This window comes from Ursus americanus, chromosome 4, assembly GCF_024610735.1.
Source record: "Ursus americanus isolate L20-20 chromosome 4, mUrsAme1.1.p, whole genome shotgun sequence".
NCBI classification, from domain to species: domain Eukaryota; kingdom Metazoa; phylum Chordata; class Mammalia; order Carnivora; family Ursidae; genus Ursus; species Ursus americanus.
Window position 1 is genome coordinate 17,346,367 of NC_142130.1, and position 18,422 is coordinate 17,364,788.

At 42.8% G+C, this 18,422-nt stretch overlaps 1 protein-coding gene across 1 annotated transcript in view; it reads right to left on the reverse strand.

Annotated features, from left to right (window-relative positions):
* Nucleotides 1–4,779: 4,779 nt before the first annotated feature.
* The window catches only part of PEX5L (peroxisomal biogenesis factor 5 like), a 162,404-nt gene continuing 148,761 nt past the window's right edge, over nucleotides 4,780–18,422 (reverse strand). Inside the window, exons 12-15 of the mRNA XM_045788711.2 lie at nucleotides 17,257–17,454; nucleotides 16,432–16,597; nucleotides 15,887–16,044; nucleotides 4,780–11,057 (exon numbers count right to left, since the gene is read on the reverse strand). Coding sequence (XP_045644667.2) covers nucleotides 10,853–11,057; nucleotides 15,887–16,044; nucleotides 16,432–16,597; nucleotides 17,257–17,454 — 727 coding nt within the window. The 3' untranslated portion in view covers nucleotides 4,780–10,852. The remainder of the gene's footprint in view (nucleotides 11,058–15,886; nucleotides 16,045–16,431; nucleotides 16,598–17,256; nucleotides 17,455–18,422) is intronic.

The window sequence follows — 18,422 nt, forward strand, 5'->3', positions numbered from 1 at the left end:
ACTCAAGGGTTGTGAAGTTTTTAGGACGATGTTTGCAAGTCAGCTGCTGCTCACACTCACTGGCTGTGCCCCATTATGCCCAGTGGAAGGGTTTACCAGTGTGTGTACGCACTGTTTCAGCCTGAGCTCCTGCTTTTCCAATAGGGTCAGCAACAAATCATTTGTAGTGGGGAAATTTAATAGGAAACAGTGAGTTATTCTCATCCTCATGCAACCAAGTATTTAAGAATGTACTAGGAAAAGGCTTTCGGTGAGGTAGGGGGGCAGAGTGATAAAATGGCAAGAGTGGAGACATAGAGACTTGACCTCAAATCCTGTTTCCAGCCCAGACTAACTATGTGACTTTGTTAAGCTCTTAATATCCTGAAACATAGTCTTGGCATCTGTGCAGTGGGCATGATACAACAGGAGAGGAGCTGTGTAAAACACCTAACAGAATGCTGGCGCAGGATATTTTGACTGTGCTAGTTTATGTCACTATATTAACCCCACAGCACTTTGACCCTATGGAGGTTTTGACTGTTTGTTTTAGTCTAGAAAAAAAATTTTTTTAAAGAATCAGAATTATACTAACATTGATGACTTTTTTTTCCCAAAGCATTTTTCTAGAGATAATTTCATTAAGCCAGTTTATTTTGTTAATCTATATAGCACGATTCATCATTCGATAAATACTAAACATCTATATGCCAGGCATTGTCTTTCTTAGAATGTATCAGTACAAAGTAGCCATGACTCTTTGCCCTTGTTGAGTTTATTTTCTGGCAGGGAGAGCCAGACACTAAACAAGAAATAAGTAGCTTATGTAATATGTTAAAAGGTATTACGTGCTATGGAAAAAAGGAACAGCAGAAGGGGGGTGGGAGGTGCAGATTGCGGTACTAAATAGGGTATCGTTGAAGGCATCGTTTGGAGGTGAGATTTGAACCAAGACTTGGAGGAGGTGGAGGAGTCATCTAAAGGGATATTTGGGGGAAAGATATGCTTGGCACAGGACTCACTGGAGCAGAGAATCCAGGGTGGGGGAGCATATCCTTCATGTCAGAGAAGCAGCAAGGGGACCAGTGTGGTTTGAGAGAAGGGAATGAGGGGGAGAGCAGTGGGAAAGGAGTTTGGAGAGAGGCCAGATTGCCTGAGCCAGGAGGCCACTGAAAGGGCTTGACTCTAGAGCGCTATCAGGAGTCATTACAGGGTCTTGAGCAGAGCAATGATCTGATCTGACCAAAGTTCCAGGAAGATGGTTTTTGTCTAGATTAGATGATAGCAGGGCAAGTATAAAAGTAGGGGCTACTGTGGCACGCAAGGTCGGGTAGGATGATGGCTCACATGGACGGCGTGGTAGCAGCGGAGGCAGCAAGGATGGTCAGAGTCTGGATACGTGTGAAAGTAAAGCCAGCGGATTTCCTGATGGGCAGGACGTGGCATGTGAGGGAGTGAGAGCAGCTAAGCAAGACCTCAAGGCTTTTGCTCTGAGCAACTGAAGAATGTAGTTGCAATCAACAAAGATAAGGAAGGCTTGGTGGGATTGGAGGGTGGTGACGGGGAAAGATCACAAGTCCAGTTGGGGATGTGTGGAGTTTAAAATGCCTATTAGACCTCCATGGTTGATGTTGAGTGGGAAGCTGGATTTTGAGAGAGAAGTCTGAACTGAAGATATAAAATTGGGAGTTGTTTAGCTAGATGGCCTTTAAACCAGGGACTGGGTCTAATCACCAGTGGAGGGCGACAGGAAATAGAATTGGTCCAGGGACTGAGTCTCTCAATATAAGAAGTCAAGGAGAAGATGAGCCAGAAAGGAGACTGAGAGGAGTGAACACCAAGGTGGGCAAAAATGAAGCGAACAGTGCCTGGAAGTGGAAGCCAAGTACGAAGGTGTCTTAAAGAGGCCAAAGTTATCAACTGTCAAATACCTGTCATGGGTTAAGTCAGATGAGTTGACTGCAAGAATGGTCAACTTGGAGGCCACAGTGATCTCCGTGGAGACAGCTCGGGAGGACAGGAGTTGCAGAAGATGAATGCAAACAACTCTTTGGAGAATTTTGCTGCAAAAGGAAGCAAAGAAGTGGTGGTGGCTGACAAGAAGTGGGGTGGGATCAAGAGAGGGTTTTGTTTTTAAATATGAGAAATAACATGGTCACATAGGAGGCACAAGACTGAGGATGTAGGGCAGAAAGGTGAGAGTCGCTGTGTGCTGGCCCTTGAGCAGGAAAAGGTGAAGGATTCTGGTGCTCAGTGGGAGCCGACTTTTGGCAGGGGCTGGGGAGCCCATCTGTGGGCCCAGGGGGAAGGCAGAGATGGACGTGCAGACGTGGCTGTGAGGAGATGGAGCGCGGAGACTTTGAGGGTTCTGTCCTACCTGTTTTAATTTGCTCAGGAAAGTAAGAAGGGCGATCCCCAGCACGGACTGAGGAGATGGGAGGTTTGAGGAGAAAGGAGAAAGTGTGAAATAGTGGCCTAGTCAAACTCTCTAGGCTTTTACATTTTCCTTTCTATTTTAATGAAATTTGTTTAATCGGTATCAGTTCTGTAAATTTTCTGAGGACAGTCTGAGTCCTCAGCTTTTGGTCCTCATCCGATTTTCCCTATTATAACTTTTGCTCTTGCAGGTTCCCTTTTGCAGCCGTAATTTCTACTGGGTTCCCCCTTTACCAAGTCAAAGTTTGCAAATCTAAATTTTGTCAAGATTTTGTTCTTTGTCATTTTTTAAACCAATAGCAAATTTTACTATGAGCACTCTTAGCCATCGTCGTGGTAATTTATCTCAAGCCTACTTTTTCCTGGGCTAGTTTCTGCAGTTTTTAGTAGTAGATGTGATCTTTAGTCAGTTTTTAATCTGTAAGACATTAATTTTTTTCCCCACCTGGCACAGGTTTTGCTCTTATGGTCATCATTTGCAGTAATATTAATTAGGGACTAGATATGTTATTAGTGGGGTAAAGGCAGAGGACCAGAGTGCCCCTGCGGGTTAAAGTGGCATTGTAGAAACAGTGGTCTAGGGATACGGTAGGCTTCAGTGAATGTTAGGTTCCTTTCTTTTTCCCTTTCAAGGAACGTGGGCTGAAAGGCGGTACTGGTCTCCACCCTTCTAAGCCCAAGCAGAGGGCCTGCTGAGAATCAAAGGGTTTAGTTCCATAGAGCAAAATACTAAAATTAACTGTCCGTTCCCAAAGTGCTGACTCATTAAGATGATTACCAGGCAGCATTATTTATTTATTTATTTATTTATTTATTTATTTATTAATTATTATTTTTTTAAAGATTTTATTTATTTATTTGACAGAGATAGAGACAGCCAGCGAGAGAGGGAACACAAGCAGGAGGAGTGGGAGAGGAAGAAGCAGGCTCATACCGGAGGAGCCTGATGTGGGGCTCGATCCCATAACTCTGGGATCACGCCCTGAGCCGAAGGCAGACGCTCAACCGCTGTGCCACCCAGGCACCCCACCAGGCAGCATTATTTATTATGAGGTAGAAATAAGGGGGAGAAAATGCATATGTCCTTGCGAGCCCTAAAGTACCGGACAGGTGAGGCATTATCGTAAGAAGCTTTGTAAAGAAATGTAAAGAACGATTCAAACTTTGGGCTGCTTTTAGGTACACACGGGGCGTGAAGCAGCTGTTTGAGGAAATTAATACGATTCTCACAAAGGGGTAAGAGACCTGAAAAAGGTCTGCGGTATGCGAGAGGTGGGGAGAGGAGCCACAATTCACCAGTGGGCGGAGCAATAGTGAAGCGGGGAGGAAAGACGTACAGCTTGATTTTTATGGAGGAGAAACTGAACTTGCACCAGGGCTCCGCGGGGCTGACCCCGAGAGCGGACGGTGAAGAGGGCGGAGGCGGTGCTCAGTCGCCCTGCGTAGCTCTCTTCCTCCAGGCCTGCTCCCTGCGTCCCCAGTCCGACCGCTCGAGGCCTTCGTTAGGAAACATCTTGGAAACAGACGCTTCTGTTTCCGTGGCATCCCTCCTCTGCTGGGGGCAAATCCACCCTGCATGTGCTCTACGAAGGCCACCGACAGTCTCCCGCTTTGCCAGGGCGCCTCTCCGTCTCCGCAGCTCCCAGCCCCTGCCTCCGTGGACTCCTCTCTCCCTGAACACACACCAAGCCCCTTCCTGCCCCGGCGTCTTGCGCTAGCCGCTGGCTCTGCCAAGAACCCTCGTTCCCAGCTCCGCTTGGTTGGTTTCTTGTCCACAGCTCGGCCCAAACGTCACCTAGGAGAAACCTTTCCTGACCATCTATAGATAAAGGAGCCAGCGTCTCTCTCATGGTACCTTATATGCCTTGTTCTTCTATCATTTTTTGGCACATGACATTCTTACTTGTTCAAGTATTTGTTGATCCCTCACAGAAATCTAAGCTCATCAAGGGCAAGCCTGATTTGATTTACTTATCACTATCCTATATCAGAACAGTACCTGCACATAGTTGAACCTCAAATATTTATTCACTGATTTAAAAAAAAAGAAAGAAAAGAAAAAAAAAAACCAAGATCCTAAAACTGAAATACATTTTAATACTTTTATTCTAAAAAGAAAAATCACAAAATCCAATTTCAGGTTAAATAATATTTTACTTTTAAAAAATTGACAAAGGAGGAAGATTTTAAAGTTTGGTTTTATATCTAAAAATGCATTCTTAATTCCCAGATAATTCATGCAAAATCATATGTGGTGATGTTCAATAAAAGACTTTTTTTAAACCAGTAGTACAAATTGGATTATATTTGATTTGAAGCAGTTCTGATCCCCAAATCCCATTTCGAAAGATTTCTCAAAAGACCTTGAAGCCACAGACAAAGTTTATTTGAAAACATAGTTTAAAATTGCACAAATATAAATACAGTTTAGTAATGTGAAAAAGGGAAGGCATGCTTCCAATAATAGTACAAAAATACTACCTTAATCTTGGTACTTTGCAAATTATAAGCCAAAGGAGTAAATTAAACACATCAATATGATAAGAGGTTATTTTTATGGTAGTAGTTTTATTTCAAAGAGCAATGCAGGGAAATACTAAGATGAAGCCTTAATATCCAACAGAGCTGTGCTATGATACATAATATTTCACTAAATACATGGATACATTATCACATAGTATGCCCGTAACTTTTACACCCCCACCCTATTGCCATTAATTTACTATAGGTCACTTAATTTGGGTTGGTTTTAATTGTAAAACTCAATGTAAACATTTTAAGTTAAATTTTGTGTTTGTTATCTATTTCAGCTTAAAAATGAAGTCCCAAGATTTTAAACATTATTGAGCATAAAGAAGCATCACAGAAGAATTTGTCTCAGTATCTTTAGACTAGATATGCAATATTCATAGATATACAAAATATATAGAAACGTCTTTTCTAAATAGTTAATAAATGCTTGTTATAGTTTGTAAAAAGTTTATTAAATTAATCAGGTTTTTTTTTTTTTCCAACCAATGTAAACAAATCTGGGTAATGAAAGTTGAAGAGGGTTTGAGTGAGGTGATATGGGGGAAATTGAAAGGACGTTGGTAAAAATTTAGGTTTGCTTTATTTCCTTTAGCTACTGGCAACATATTCAAACATGAACATTTCTCACATTGCACAATTCTTTAATGGTGTCCATGCAAAATTTTTATATCTCTCAGTGAAAATGCCAAACTACCTAGTTGAGTGTGTATGTGGATCTCTTACCATTTTTTGGTGGGGGGTCATACCACTTCCCCTCTCCAAGAAATTCGAAGAAGAAAAAAAACACACGTATTTTATTGTTGAACAATGAACTGCCTGCTGTTCCTTTTTTCATCTTAATGTTGTTTTGAATGCAGCTTTCGAAAACTGTCCCAGTGAGCCTGGCAGGGTTTTGCTACCCCACTGCTCATTGCAAGTTGGTTTTCTCTTGTAGAGAAGGTCCTGAGAAAACAGTTCTGGGATTGGGGCACTGGTCTCCAGAGTGTGTTGTTTTGGCATTTCTGCAGACGTTGCCGGTAGTGGAAACCTTACTCAAGGCAAAATACCCCATGAGAGTTTGTTAAACCTCACACTTTAATCTTCTGGGTTTTCTTCTCTTAACTTTTAATGCCTCCACACAAGAGTCTTTGCTGCGTGTTTGAGGATTCCTGTCTTTGAGCTTCTATGTCTGTGTTTTGGGAGTATAAGAAATGGTGACAAAGCTGTTAGTAACAGAAGACCCCCCCCCACTTTGTCTCACTGAGTTTTGCTCCCTCCATTTCTGGTCTCCTTGCCCGTATTTTTTCATAAAGCAAGGGTTACAGAGAAAAGCAGTGAGAGGACTTCCAAGTTGGTTCTGAGTGACCATGAAACCACCTCATCATCCCTGAATTTCAGTGTTTTTAGACATAGCTCACTGATTTCTCATACAAATAGGGCCATGCTGAGGACAATGGTGTGACACCCCACACACTAGGTCACATTTGTGGAAGTTAAGTCTCCATGTCCACTTTGCTTTATGATGGTTTTCATGTGCCTGATATGACCCCAACCTCCCCTCCTTTTTTAGAATGTCAATATTTCTAACTCATTCCTGAATTTTGGAAAATATTTGAAATGCACTATTCAGAATTTAGAACCCAAAACGGTGCGGAGGCATCAACGCAATGTGGTTTAGTAGCGTTCAGACACACGGACTTTGCTGGAGTTTTGGGTCTGCTGTGCCTCAACTGGTTTTTTTAAAAATCGTTTAGATAAGTACCTGGATTTCTCAGTAGATTCATTTGGCACTGGCCGCAACACTGCATATGCCAGACGTGTGAGTATCTGTAAAGTTCAGTGTGATAGCACGAAAACAATCTCGAGGGTAAGATACTAAAAGCAAATAGTAAAACTTTAACACAAAGTTCATGAAAATGCTTCCTTGTTCAGAAGCAAGGAAAAATAAGCTAACCTATGAGACTTAATCATGCACTGGGTAAGTTTACATTCAGTGAAGTTTATCTTGCATGCTTTGGTTAATATTTGAGTAGTCAGATTTGCAAGTACTAATGCATGCGTTATTTTTTACCTGAGGTTATATGTTTTATTTTTTTAAAAATTGCCTTTTTACAAACCTTATGCCAGAGTTCATCTATGAACACTCTTTAAAAAAATATATATATCTACTTCTTAGTTCAAAACAGTTTAATTTCAACCAGTTCTATAAATACCGAGATGACAGGGAAACTGTGCAGTAAAACCTGGAAAGGGAATGAGTTTGAAATTATTTTACAAAGTTGAAATCATGTGTGTGCATGTTTAATAATTTCTAAAATGTGAGGCCTCAAAAAGATGGCATACGAATTAAGCCTTCAGAATACCCTGTTTCTAGAATGCTTTTAGAATCATTTCAAGGTATAAAACAACAGCAACAACTAACTTAAAGTGCAGTCCAGTCTTGTGGAACTGATTCAGGGGCAAATGAGGAAGGGACACAAAATGACCACCTTGTTTTCTCTCTGTTCCCAAAGAACTCATGGATAAAGGTTATGGGACAGAGTTTAGGAGCTCCTATTATATGTGGGACTAGTTATAGTTGGGTTCAAGTCTTGCTTGTATAGCAAGAATATGCTAGAAAGATTTACCTAGTTTGAGTATCTAGACATGGACCCAAGATTCAACATAATAGTTCTCTTTACAGTAAAGAAGAAGAGTGGTATAAAACTCTGAAAGAGTGTCCTGGACATTCCAAACCGGTTAAGTATCACTAATTTGCCATTCCAGTTGAAATGCAGATTGGCTGAAAAAGCACAGCTCCTAGTTTACTGTTGAAGTTACCTGGTGGACAAGATCTGCCTTTCTTTCCAGGAATCATGGGGAACGATCTTAGGAGAAAGCAAGGGGAATGATGACTCAGTATGATTGGCCCAGTAAGGGGATGCTTTACTCCTTCTCTTCCTTATCCCTCTATCTCCTCCCACTGTTAAGGCAGAGCCCCACATGGAAATAGCCCACTAGACAGAGCTGTAACATATTTTGAAATTCAGCAATGATCACCGGCTTTCTCTGCATTGTCATCCAGTCTACTAGTGAAATCGTTCTTGAAAGTACATCTGAGCAACTGAATGGCCATTCTAGTAAAACAGTAGCCTCCTTGCTTGCTTACTCAGTCATACAGAAAGGAATGAGAACACCTTGCCCTTTGAAATGGAAAAAAGTAATTGTCAATTTCACACCACCAGGGTAAGATACCCAAAACAGTTCTGCCTTAAAAGAATGTGTGTACACTTTAAAAATGTATACAATAAAGACTGTTCTATAATCTTACTAATTTTTGGTGGTGCTCTGATTTCTATAAACTTTCACTTGTTTCTTAGTATCTGTTTTTACTTAATTTTATTTAAAAATATTGTTGAAAAATGTCTTGGATTTCCTGACGGGCAACGGACTATGAAAATCTTGGTTCCGATGGACACTAGATATACTGGAGAAAGTCCTACTGAATGTTCTGCAAATGATCAAATTATGATGGGAGTGGAAAATTGTCTACCATCCTCTGAAATCACTTTGTATTCTACAGCAACATAAAACTTGGGCTGCAAAATCTTCCACCACTTAGCAACAATCAAATTAAATCAAAGTATCCTGCACTTACCCTACTGTCAGGTTTTAAACTGTTAACTGACGTCATATATGTAGCGCCAGCAATGCTAAGAAAACAGCCTGTTACTATTGCAAATTCAGTTACTGTTGAAAGTATAGAACGGCATTGTAAACAGAAACCTGTAAAATTTGCTTTGAATCCCGTGTTCAGAGGCTCCTAATGGACTATGATGGATGCAAATCAGCTCGCCAGCCAGTGAATGCATAGAAACTGGGAGGAGGACCAGGCAGAGAATGATGCCCGTCTATCGGGACTATGGAAGCAGGCAGCTGCCATCAACTTGGAGACTGGCCCCAAGACTGAACTCTAGGATTCTAAAATTCTAAAGAATATTCTTGAAAACATTGTTGAGCTTTGTTTGCTTCTGAGACTGGAGGGAAGTAGAGGAAGACTGGCTTGTCACTACTGCCCAACGGTGAAAGCCTTAATGTCTCTGCCTCCTGCTGCCCAGCTGGGGGCATCACCTTTGCCCAAGTAGCTTCAACAATGAAGATGAAAGCTTGGCACACTGTTGGGCCCTCAAATCTTTGTCCTTATAAACTTTATAAAACTCTGTTGTTGTAAAATACGCAAACCTCAAGGACTTGTGGTTTTCTGTTGCCTCAAGGCCCCTTCCTACCCGAGGAGACGATTTCTGCCTGCACATTTCCCCCCAGGAGAAGCTAACTCCTGGGTCAATTAAACTGTCTTGACTCAAATGTTGTTTGCTTGGTAAGTACCATCATGAGAGTGATCAGCTACTGCTAACCAAAGAACGTGAAGAAATAGTTGGGATCAGATTGCTTTGGGGAAGGTTCTGGAAGAAGGAAGGAGAAAAGACAAAGAAGAATGGAACCACTTACCAGGGCCAATTGCTAGAATTGGACATTGGTGATATTATATTTCGGTTAGCATTTTGCAAACAATTTTTCCAATTCTTTAAAAAATGATGTCATTCCGAATAATCACCAAGCCCCAACGGGCACAATATACCGTGAAGAACTGAGCAGAACGCAATCAATTAAATAAAAACCACCACCAACAGAAAATTCCTGATACTTGATAAATATTCAAAATGAGAGCCAAAGGGGCATGCATCTTTCGTATTAAACCTCTGACATTCAGTGAGATTCAGCTAGAAAATATTGATATTCTATCACTTAGAATGCAAAAAGGTGAACAGTGCAGATTATTATGGAACTAAGAAAACACTTAATTTTTTAGGAAAAAAGGTATCACTCTTACGAAATACTATTTAAGATATTAATGGTTTAAAAGGAATATTGGTGTGCAGGGCAGTTAGAAAGCAAGTAAAATATGACATTTAAGCAAGTTAATGTTAACTCTATAGAAATCACGTTATCATCAAAATTCCTCCCTGCAGAGAATGCATGACGGGACGGTACATTTTCTTTTGCTTAAGTTCATACAGTCCCAGAAAGCATGTGAGTAAGATCTGTGTTTGACATATTTACACCGTATGTCATACCTGCTTTGAGAAAAACTCTTTCAAAACTCTACACTATGAAAAACTATTCTCAGGAATTTTTATTTGGTCCATTGATCTAACAAGGCCGAGTTCTCAAGTCTTTTCACCGCTAAGTTAAAAATTGGAGCAACGAAACAAAACTCCAGCAAGGCATACATAAGATATTAAAGTGCATATATACAGTCCCAGAAAAGTTTTGATTGGGAACAGCAAAAATGTCTAGTGCAAAAACTGCTTTTGCCAGCAAAGCTCCCTGTCTGGGATCGAAGGGCTACAGTAAAAGTTACAACTGGAACAGGTTTAAGCAATGCCTCTGTAGGCGAGAGTTAATATGTGTGCATGCACCTTGGCCCGAACTATGCTGTAAAAGGGGGAGTTGCGGGGGTAGTTCAGAAACAGTCAGAATTCCCTGATCAGAGGCAGTGCTTTCTTTCTCCACGTGTCCCATGAGCAAGGTCCTTCGATGAGTATCAGCTGCAAGGGGGGACAAACCCCCCAAAGGACCTGTTCTGCATACACGTGCAGCCCGTGAAGAGTGTTCACACTGTTCTTTCATCTTGGTTTGTTTTTGCGTCTCTCGGTTCTGCTTTCGAGCCCAACCTTGACTCTATATACAACATTTTGTGCTTTTGATTCTGAACAGTCTGGGCATTGTCTGTAGGAATTTCCTTGTGTTGTCTCACCACGGCCTTTTGGACGTCTGGTTTGTCCTCTTTTTTTTTTTTTTTCTGAATTCGTAATAAAATAGTTTTGCCTTTCTCGGTACAATTACACAGACAAGGATTTACTATTTTTAATTGTTTTCTTTTCCTTCAAGGATCCAAGTTGAAAGCTCGGAGGAGGACATCCAGGTCACCGAGATTAGCCGCCTGGAAGAGTTCCGGTTGGTCCATCAGAGAGAGTGCGATTCGGAGGGCGGCCCAGATATTCCCCGAGATTGCGGGATGAGGGACTTGCTGTTGATTCCTGCTCTTTCTTTGCAAACTGAGGGCAGTGAGAAAGTTGCTGACCGCTTCTCTAAGAGGGTAGAAAAACAGATATTTAAAAATGCGACAAATTTCAGAGTTAGCAACTGAAAAGTAAAATGAAATAAAAGTAATTTCTCTTAGTCCTAAACCCTAAACCACCTGTCTGTGGTGTTTTAGATCATCAGGTGAACCGTCTTCTGATTCTCTCATTATTCCTTGTGAAAAAAGTCATTGTTCAGTATAGTGAAATCAGAAAGAAAATGGAAAGCAAATTTTATTTCAGGACTGACTTGTGGGACAGAAAAAGCAACAGCAAAACCACTGCTAACTCCTTAATGCATCTGCTTTTCTCCACCTTCAGGGATAATTGAAAGATTTAATCCATTTGCTAATGTGATTTATATAGCTAGGATTGAAGAAGGAGCATCTGTCCCTACTCGGAAACAAAGTGGTTTGACTCTTCCTATTGGCGATAGAAATATGGAAGGTCGCTGGGACTGCGTTGATTCGTTACCAGAGCGTCTGGGCTTGAAGCCTAATCATTCAGCCTGAGGCCAATTTCTTCTCTTTCCAAGTCTCAGTTTCCCCAACTGTGTAATAGGGAGAAGAGAAGTCATTTTATTACCTTGTCGTGTGAGGTGCGGTTGGATCAGTTTATGTGAAAGCTCTTATTAAGTCAGATCAATAGTTCTCCAAGGGCGGTCTGGGGAACTCCAGGGGTCAGTGAGGTCAAAACCATTTCTACGATAATCCTCAGATGTTATTTCACCTTACTCTCGTTTACTCACGAGCATACAGTGGAATTTTCCAGTGATTACACGATGTGTGAAATCCCAATAAATTGAATGCGGAGGCAGATATGAGAATCTGTCTCTATTAAGCAAGATAGTTAAAAAATGGGCAAAAATGACAAAACAATGCCACTCCTCTTGCTAAGTACGTTTTTGTTTTGGGGAATCATTATTTTTCATAAAATAGATAAAGTTAACACGTGGTTAATTCTTCCGTATAAATAAATCTTTTAAACTTTTCTCAGTTTAACATCTAATAGAAATATTGCTAGAACCCGCAGAAAAGCCCCTGGAGGTCCTGAGAACACGAAGTCTGTGACCCGCAGAGTCAGATGCTGCCCATAGGCCTCCCAGCCCCTCCCGGCCCCGGCCGCTCTCTTGCCCATGTGTCCCAAGGGCCTGCCGGGTCTGCCCTCCCAGGACCCCTGGCACCGGAAGTGTGTGTTCTGTATCTGACGAACTGGGCTTTGCTAAGAATACCAACACTGCTTTCATTTGTATCAGCTTCACTCTTCTTAAAAGCTTCTCACACGTTTGATCCCACGCACTCCTGCGAGGTAGTCCTTAGTAACATCTGGTGAGAAGCTTTCAAGTGAGGCTGGACTTCTGAGTCCAACGCACATGGTCCAGGCATGTGCTCCTCCGTATGGTGAGATCCGCCTGGAAATGGTGGCACCGTGCCTGGAGACCTGGTTAATGGAAGGGAGTGGGGTTCTCATCGTCCTCCCTCTGGATGTTTAGTAATCAAGCGAGAGAGGAGGGTTTATAGAGACATGCACGTGGGGAGTTTACTTTGGAGGCCCTTTCTGGCTTCCTTGTCACAGGGTGGCAGCTCAAATGACAATGACTCCCTTTCTTCTCGGCATCCTAGGCCTGTAAGAACTCTGGGGGAGGAAGACCTTGGAATCCCCACAGGCCCCGGCCGCTCCTAGCGGCCTAGTGTGTGGCAGTGGTGTCTGAGGGACATGGAGAGTAACAGCACAGTCTAACTTGCTAGGCCTGCCAAGCACCGTGAGGTTTTTCCCATGAAGAGAGTCTAAATCTGTTCTCCAACTTGGGAACACAGCGTCCTTTCGGGGGACTCAGAAGACTGTGCATAGTTTTCAAATGTTTCACACATACGTGTACGAGTAAGCTGTTTGCTTAGGTCTTGATTAATGATGTGCATTCATGTAAAAGCATTCCTCATTTTATAGTATCTTTCCCTCATTATATTAATACTAAAAAAACACCATCAAAGGGGATGTGACATATGTTTTCATTAAAAAGAGGTCCTCGGTTTTTTAAAAATTTATTTCTTATCTTTTAAAGATTTATTTATTTATTTGAGAGAGAGAGCCGGGGGGCAGGGGCAGGAGCAGAGAGAGACGGAGAGAGAGTCTTAAGCAGACTTCACACTGAGCGCAGAGCCCCACTCGAGGCTCGGTCTCAGGACCCGGAGACCATGACCTGAGCCGAAACCAAGAGTCAGTCACTCAACCAACTGCACCACCCAGGCGCCCATGAGGTCCTCACTTTTGAAAAGGTTAAGATTCTTTGGCCTAAATTCTACTCTGGAGCTCCTACTGACAGAGGGGTAGCACCCTATGCTACGCCCAGGTTTCACACCAATAATTTCCCTCATTTCAGTCCCATCTCTATTGAGGGTTATTATTTCCTAACTATCCACTTACACCTCCAGTTAAACTTATTTTCAGAATTCATTTAAAGTTGTTGCCTCACTCGATGGTCTTTTTTCCTCAGGAAAAAAAAAAAGCAAAATATTTAGTACTTAACAAGATTTTCCACATCTGGCATGACAATAAAAGACCCACAAATCTTAGCTGAGATGTTTTGAAACTTTGAAGTAGTCATGTGGTCAAGGTTGCCAGATTTATCAAGTAAGAACAGAGGATGCAGTTAAATTTGAATATCAGATAAACAGTTCATTATTTTTAGTATGAGCATGTCCCATGCAATATTTGGGAAATATCCTAAAAGTGTATTTGCTGTTTATCTGAACTTAAAATTTAACTGGGCATTCTGTTTGTTATTTGGCAACTCTAAAATTGACTTGCTCCTGTACAGGTGACTTTCATCTTGAGGATTAAAAATTCTCCCTCAGGAGATTTGCCGATTTCCACCTATCACGGGCCTTCCCGGCCTCCTGCAAACGATTGCCCTACTGAGCCTTACACCTGTGAACGCCAAGAAAGTATTTTATCGGCCTCTCAAGTATTGTTTTCTACACTGTAATGAGGAGTTCCAGTTAAGAAAGACTCATCTAGAAGCTTTCTAAAAGCCTCCTTTAATTGAACTTAATATGTCTACATGTACATACATATTTATTTCCATCTCTCCTTGTTCCAAACAAAGGCCGTACAGTATCTCATAAAACACATACACACTATAGTGAGAAACTAAATGACTGGAAGGGGTGAAGGTAAAATCAGGTTAGGAAAATCAGACGAGACCAGGAATGAACTTAGTCTACAAAAGGGACAAGGTCAGCCTCAGCCAGCGGGCGTGGGGAGGCAGCGCAGGCTGCCCTGGGCCCTTTGCACGGCTGGGGTGAGGCCTCCGCAGCGGCTCCCTTCACTGTCCGGAAAATAAAGCAAACCAGCTGCTCCAGAGTCACTCAGCTACTCCTGACTTTACCCTGAGCTCGGTCCTCTTGGAGGACTGGTGTAATCCAGGGATTTATGTTCTAAGATTCTCTCAGTATAAACGAAGCAACCAGTTTCTGAAAGCTCAGTCTTTGCCAGGGGCACAACCCCCAAGTACAGTTCAGAAACAGCGGCTCTTCAGACGTCAAAAGGCTGCAGTCCGGTTAGGTAGCTCTCTGATGACTTATCTGAAAAAAGAATGACAAGGATACTGACGATGACGGCGACATCCTAATCACAATAAGGAATGCCTCCTACCGCTCCGTGCTTAGGCAATTTACATCTCATCTGCCCAACGATCCTGCAGGCTAAGTATTATTCTACCACTTTTTTTAAAGCAGGTGAAGAAATTGAGGCTCAAAGCTATGTGCCCAGAGTCACGAAACTAGTAAATGGCAGAGCTGTGATTTGAACCCAAGCGTTTCTGATTCTAAAAGCCTGGCTCTTTTTGAGAAGGAGAAAGGGTTTACGTTTTTTGTGGGATTTAAAACTAACAGTTTTCTTTTTCACAATTGTGAAAGTAATACCTATTTAGAAAGTAGAAAAAGAAGGGAAAATTACCTATACTTTCTTTTTTTAAAAAAGATTTTATTTATTTGAGAGAGAGGGGGGGAGAGAGAGAGAGCACAAGCAGGGGGAGGAGCAGAAGGAGAGGGAGAAGCAGGCTCCCCACTGAGCTGGGAGCCCGACGTGGGGCTTGATCGCAGCACCCGGAGATCATGACCTGAGCGGAAGGCAGTCGCTGAGCCAACGGAACCACCCAGGCGTCCCTTACCTCTGCTTTCATTACCCAAAAGAAATAAAGGTCATTCATGGGGCCTGTCGATGAGGAAAAAATAGGATATAGGATATAGACCAGTTGATGAGGAATAATGAGAAAACAAGAAAGACATTTTAAACCATAAGTTCACCATTTAAAATTTTTTTAAAGAAAAAAAATTTTTCTTTAAATAATTTTTTTTCTTTAAATTTTTTTTTAACTAACTTTACTGGCAAACTAGTTTTAGACAACCTGGACTTTTGGTTGCGCTTCGCCCCAAGCTGGCCCTAGACCTTCTTAGGTCGTTTTGCTGGGTCCCCCTGCCCCACCCCGCAAGGTTCTCTTTCTCTTTACCTGGGACGTGAGGGGTCGGACTGTTCAGTTTCTCAGAGAGCTGCCCCAGCCCAGGCTGACGGACTGGAAAGCTCAGGGGGAGGGGCCTGGGAATCGGCATTTCGCAAGATGCGCGCGCAACTGCCGCCCTCCAAAGACTGAGAGACACCGAAGCAAACTGTCCCTGCTTCGGCAGGCCTCAGGACGCAAAGGTTCAAATGTGCCCTTAGCACGGGGAGGAGGGCTACTCCTACAAAAGGAGGTGTTTTCACTGGCAAACAACCGTCCAGGTTATTCCACCTCAGCCGCGAGCGTGGCTCCGGGTTGTCAGCCTACGACCATACCGCACCTGTAGGCGCCCAGATTGATGCAGCTGATTCCCAGGTTGTATCTGGATCGGATGAAGCCGGGCTGAATCTCCAGCGCGCGCGTGTAGGCCTCCACGGCTTCCTCACTGCGGTCTCCGTTCGCCAGCGTTGCCCCGAGCCGGTTCCATAACGAATAGTCCTGAGGACAAACCCAGAGCTTACGACCGGCACGCGCCACCGCGACGGAGTATTCCCATAGTCCTTGCAGAAGAAGCACGGGGGCTAGAAATTTATCCAGGGCTCACGGCCAGGGACCATGACGGCGGAGAATTGCTCAGAAAACAGTACGGACGACTTTGTGAACTGACCTTTCCTCCATCAGAGAGCAGCTGATCGGAGGCTGTCCGGCCGTTCGTGTTTCTGTGTGAGGGACTTGCGGATTAACAGCCGCGGTGGCACATCGTTAGTACTGATCGCTCCAAACCATCGCATGCAGGGAAGTAAGATGTAGCAGAAATGTGCAGAGTGTAGCCCGTGAGAACTGAGTTTTCACAGAGAACCGCCCGGTTTCTGGTTGTGCACTTACCTCTGGCCGAACAGTTAAGGCAGCGTTAAATGCATCGATTGCTCTATTAAATTCTCCGCTCAGGTGGAACAGTACCCCCAGACCTGTCTGTAGGTCTGGGTCAATCATATCTCCATTTTGGTGGGCGGCTTCCAGATACAATTCCTTAACTCCTTCCAAAACAGAGCTACAAGGGAAAAAATGGAGATGTGTATTCCAAATGGTGCAAACATATATTATTTACTATCATGTCCTCTGTTCCAAGAGAACATTACAGACTGGAAAAATTGTGCTTAAAACATCTTCGCTTAATGAGAAGGACTATTAATACTGCACATTAAAAAAATACCTGCTGATTTTCATGAATTATTTCGCCGTACACAGAAACAGACTGTGCTAAGTAAGGTCTTCACAAGGAGAGTTCCATTGACCCTATGAGTGCCAGTGCGGAAAACCCCAGGGGTCTGTGAGAATGAATTTAACATCGTGATTTATGGCTGATAGCAACAAAGTCCCTAGAAAAAAGGACTTCCGTTTTTACTCCTAGCCAATTCCCAGGCTTTATGAAACGTGGTGCACTTTATAATTTATTTTAGGTTAATTATATGTCCACAGCATTTTGCTTTAAATTATGGTACTCCAGTAAAATGTCTGTGAGTGCCCACAATCTTGATCGTGTGTCCAGTCGTTGGTTCTGGTCTGAGCATCAATCTTTGTCATCAGAGTTGCTCTTGTAGCAGGAATGCACACCCGAGTGGCTGCTGGGGAGGCTTGTTAATTACCCCTAAGGTGCCTAATGGTGTAAATGGGTGTTTACAGCCGACTGTAATTTAATTAGAAGGATACCTATCAACTGGAGACTTGGACATCCTCCGGGTAAGGCCTGGAGATCCCTTCTTGCTCTTCACAAGGTATTTGTATTTTGGATTTTGCTTAATCCAGTTCTTCAGAGCTTCACAGGCATCCTGCTGATGGCCGGTGTTAGTGTAACTCACAGCCAGAGCCATCAAAGCTTTCAGGTTGTTGGGCTGTAATTCTAAGCACCTGCAAGAAGGCATAAATAAATAGGTAAATAAATAGCCAATTTCAGATTTTTCCTGAGCCAGAGTCTAACAGTTCTCTAGGAAATTTGAGGTCTTTATTAATTAAATGGTGCAAAAGCACAGCTAAGTTTATGTTAAGTCCTTAGAAAACACCATATTTATCTATGTGAAAATTGGGACCTAAGTATATTTGTAAGAAAGTTAAAACTCATCTCAATGAGCACTAGGTCTGGTAATTTAATAAATGGTTTTAAAACTATAGAAAAGGGGGCTAATCCTTGCCCAAAACTTATTAGGAGTTTATTTCACGAGGAGGGGATAGCATTGTTTTAGGCTATCTACTACTGATGTATTAAATGTACCGTATCCACGAAGCAAACGGACTTGAGGTAAATTTGGATATGCGGAGATGAAAGGCCGTACAGTGTTTTGTAAAGGAGACGGAGATTCCTGTGTTTCTAGACTCCCGGTGTGGGCTTACACGAGGCAGGCTACAGCTGCTCCCCCTCCTGCTATTCCACTGGCCTCTCGCAGGGGGCTTTCAAACTTTGAGGTGCATGAGAATCATCTGGGGCTCAGTGAAATGCAGAGTAGGTAATACAGTCGGCCTGGGGTGGGCCCGAGGCTGGGCAGGTCTGACAAGCTCCCAGGCGATGATGAAGCTGGTAGTCCCTGGAGACTTTGAGCAGTGAGCTCTAGACAGTACCTACATCAGTGTTTTAGGGAGAGATTATAAAGGGATTATATGTTGTATAGGGAAAGAGGAAGTTGTTTGGTAGGGGCGATTTTTCCAGCGTTTACAGAGGGCTCTAATGAAGTAAAGTGTGACGCTACATCCGCCCAAAGCAGTCTAGACCTTTAGTCACAGGTCAGTAGTTATACTTGTAGGTCACTGAAACTCTCTCAGGAGATTCCCTGTAGACACAAGGAGCTAAAATTACACAGATTATTTTGAGTATGTTTTTCCTG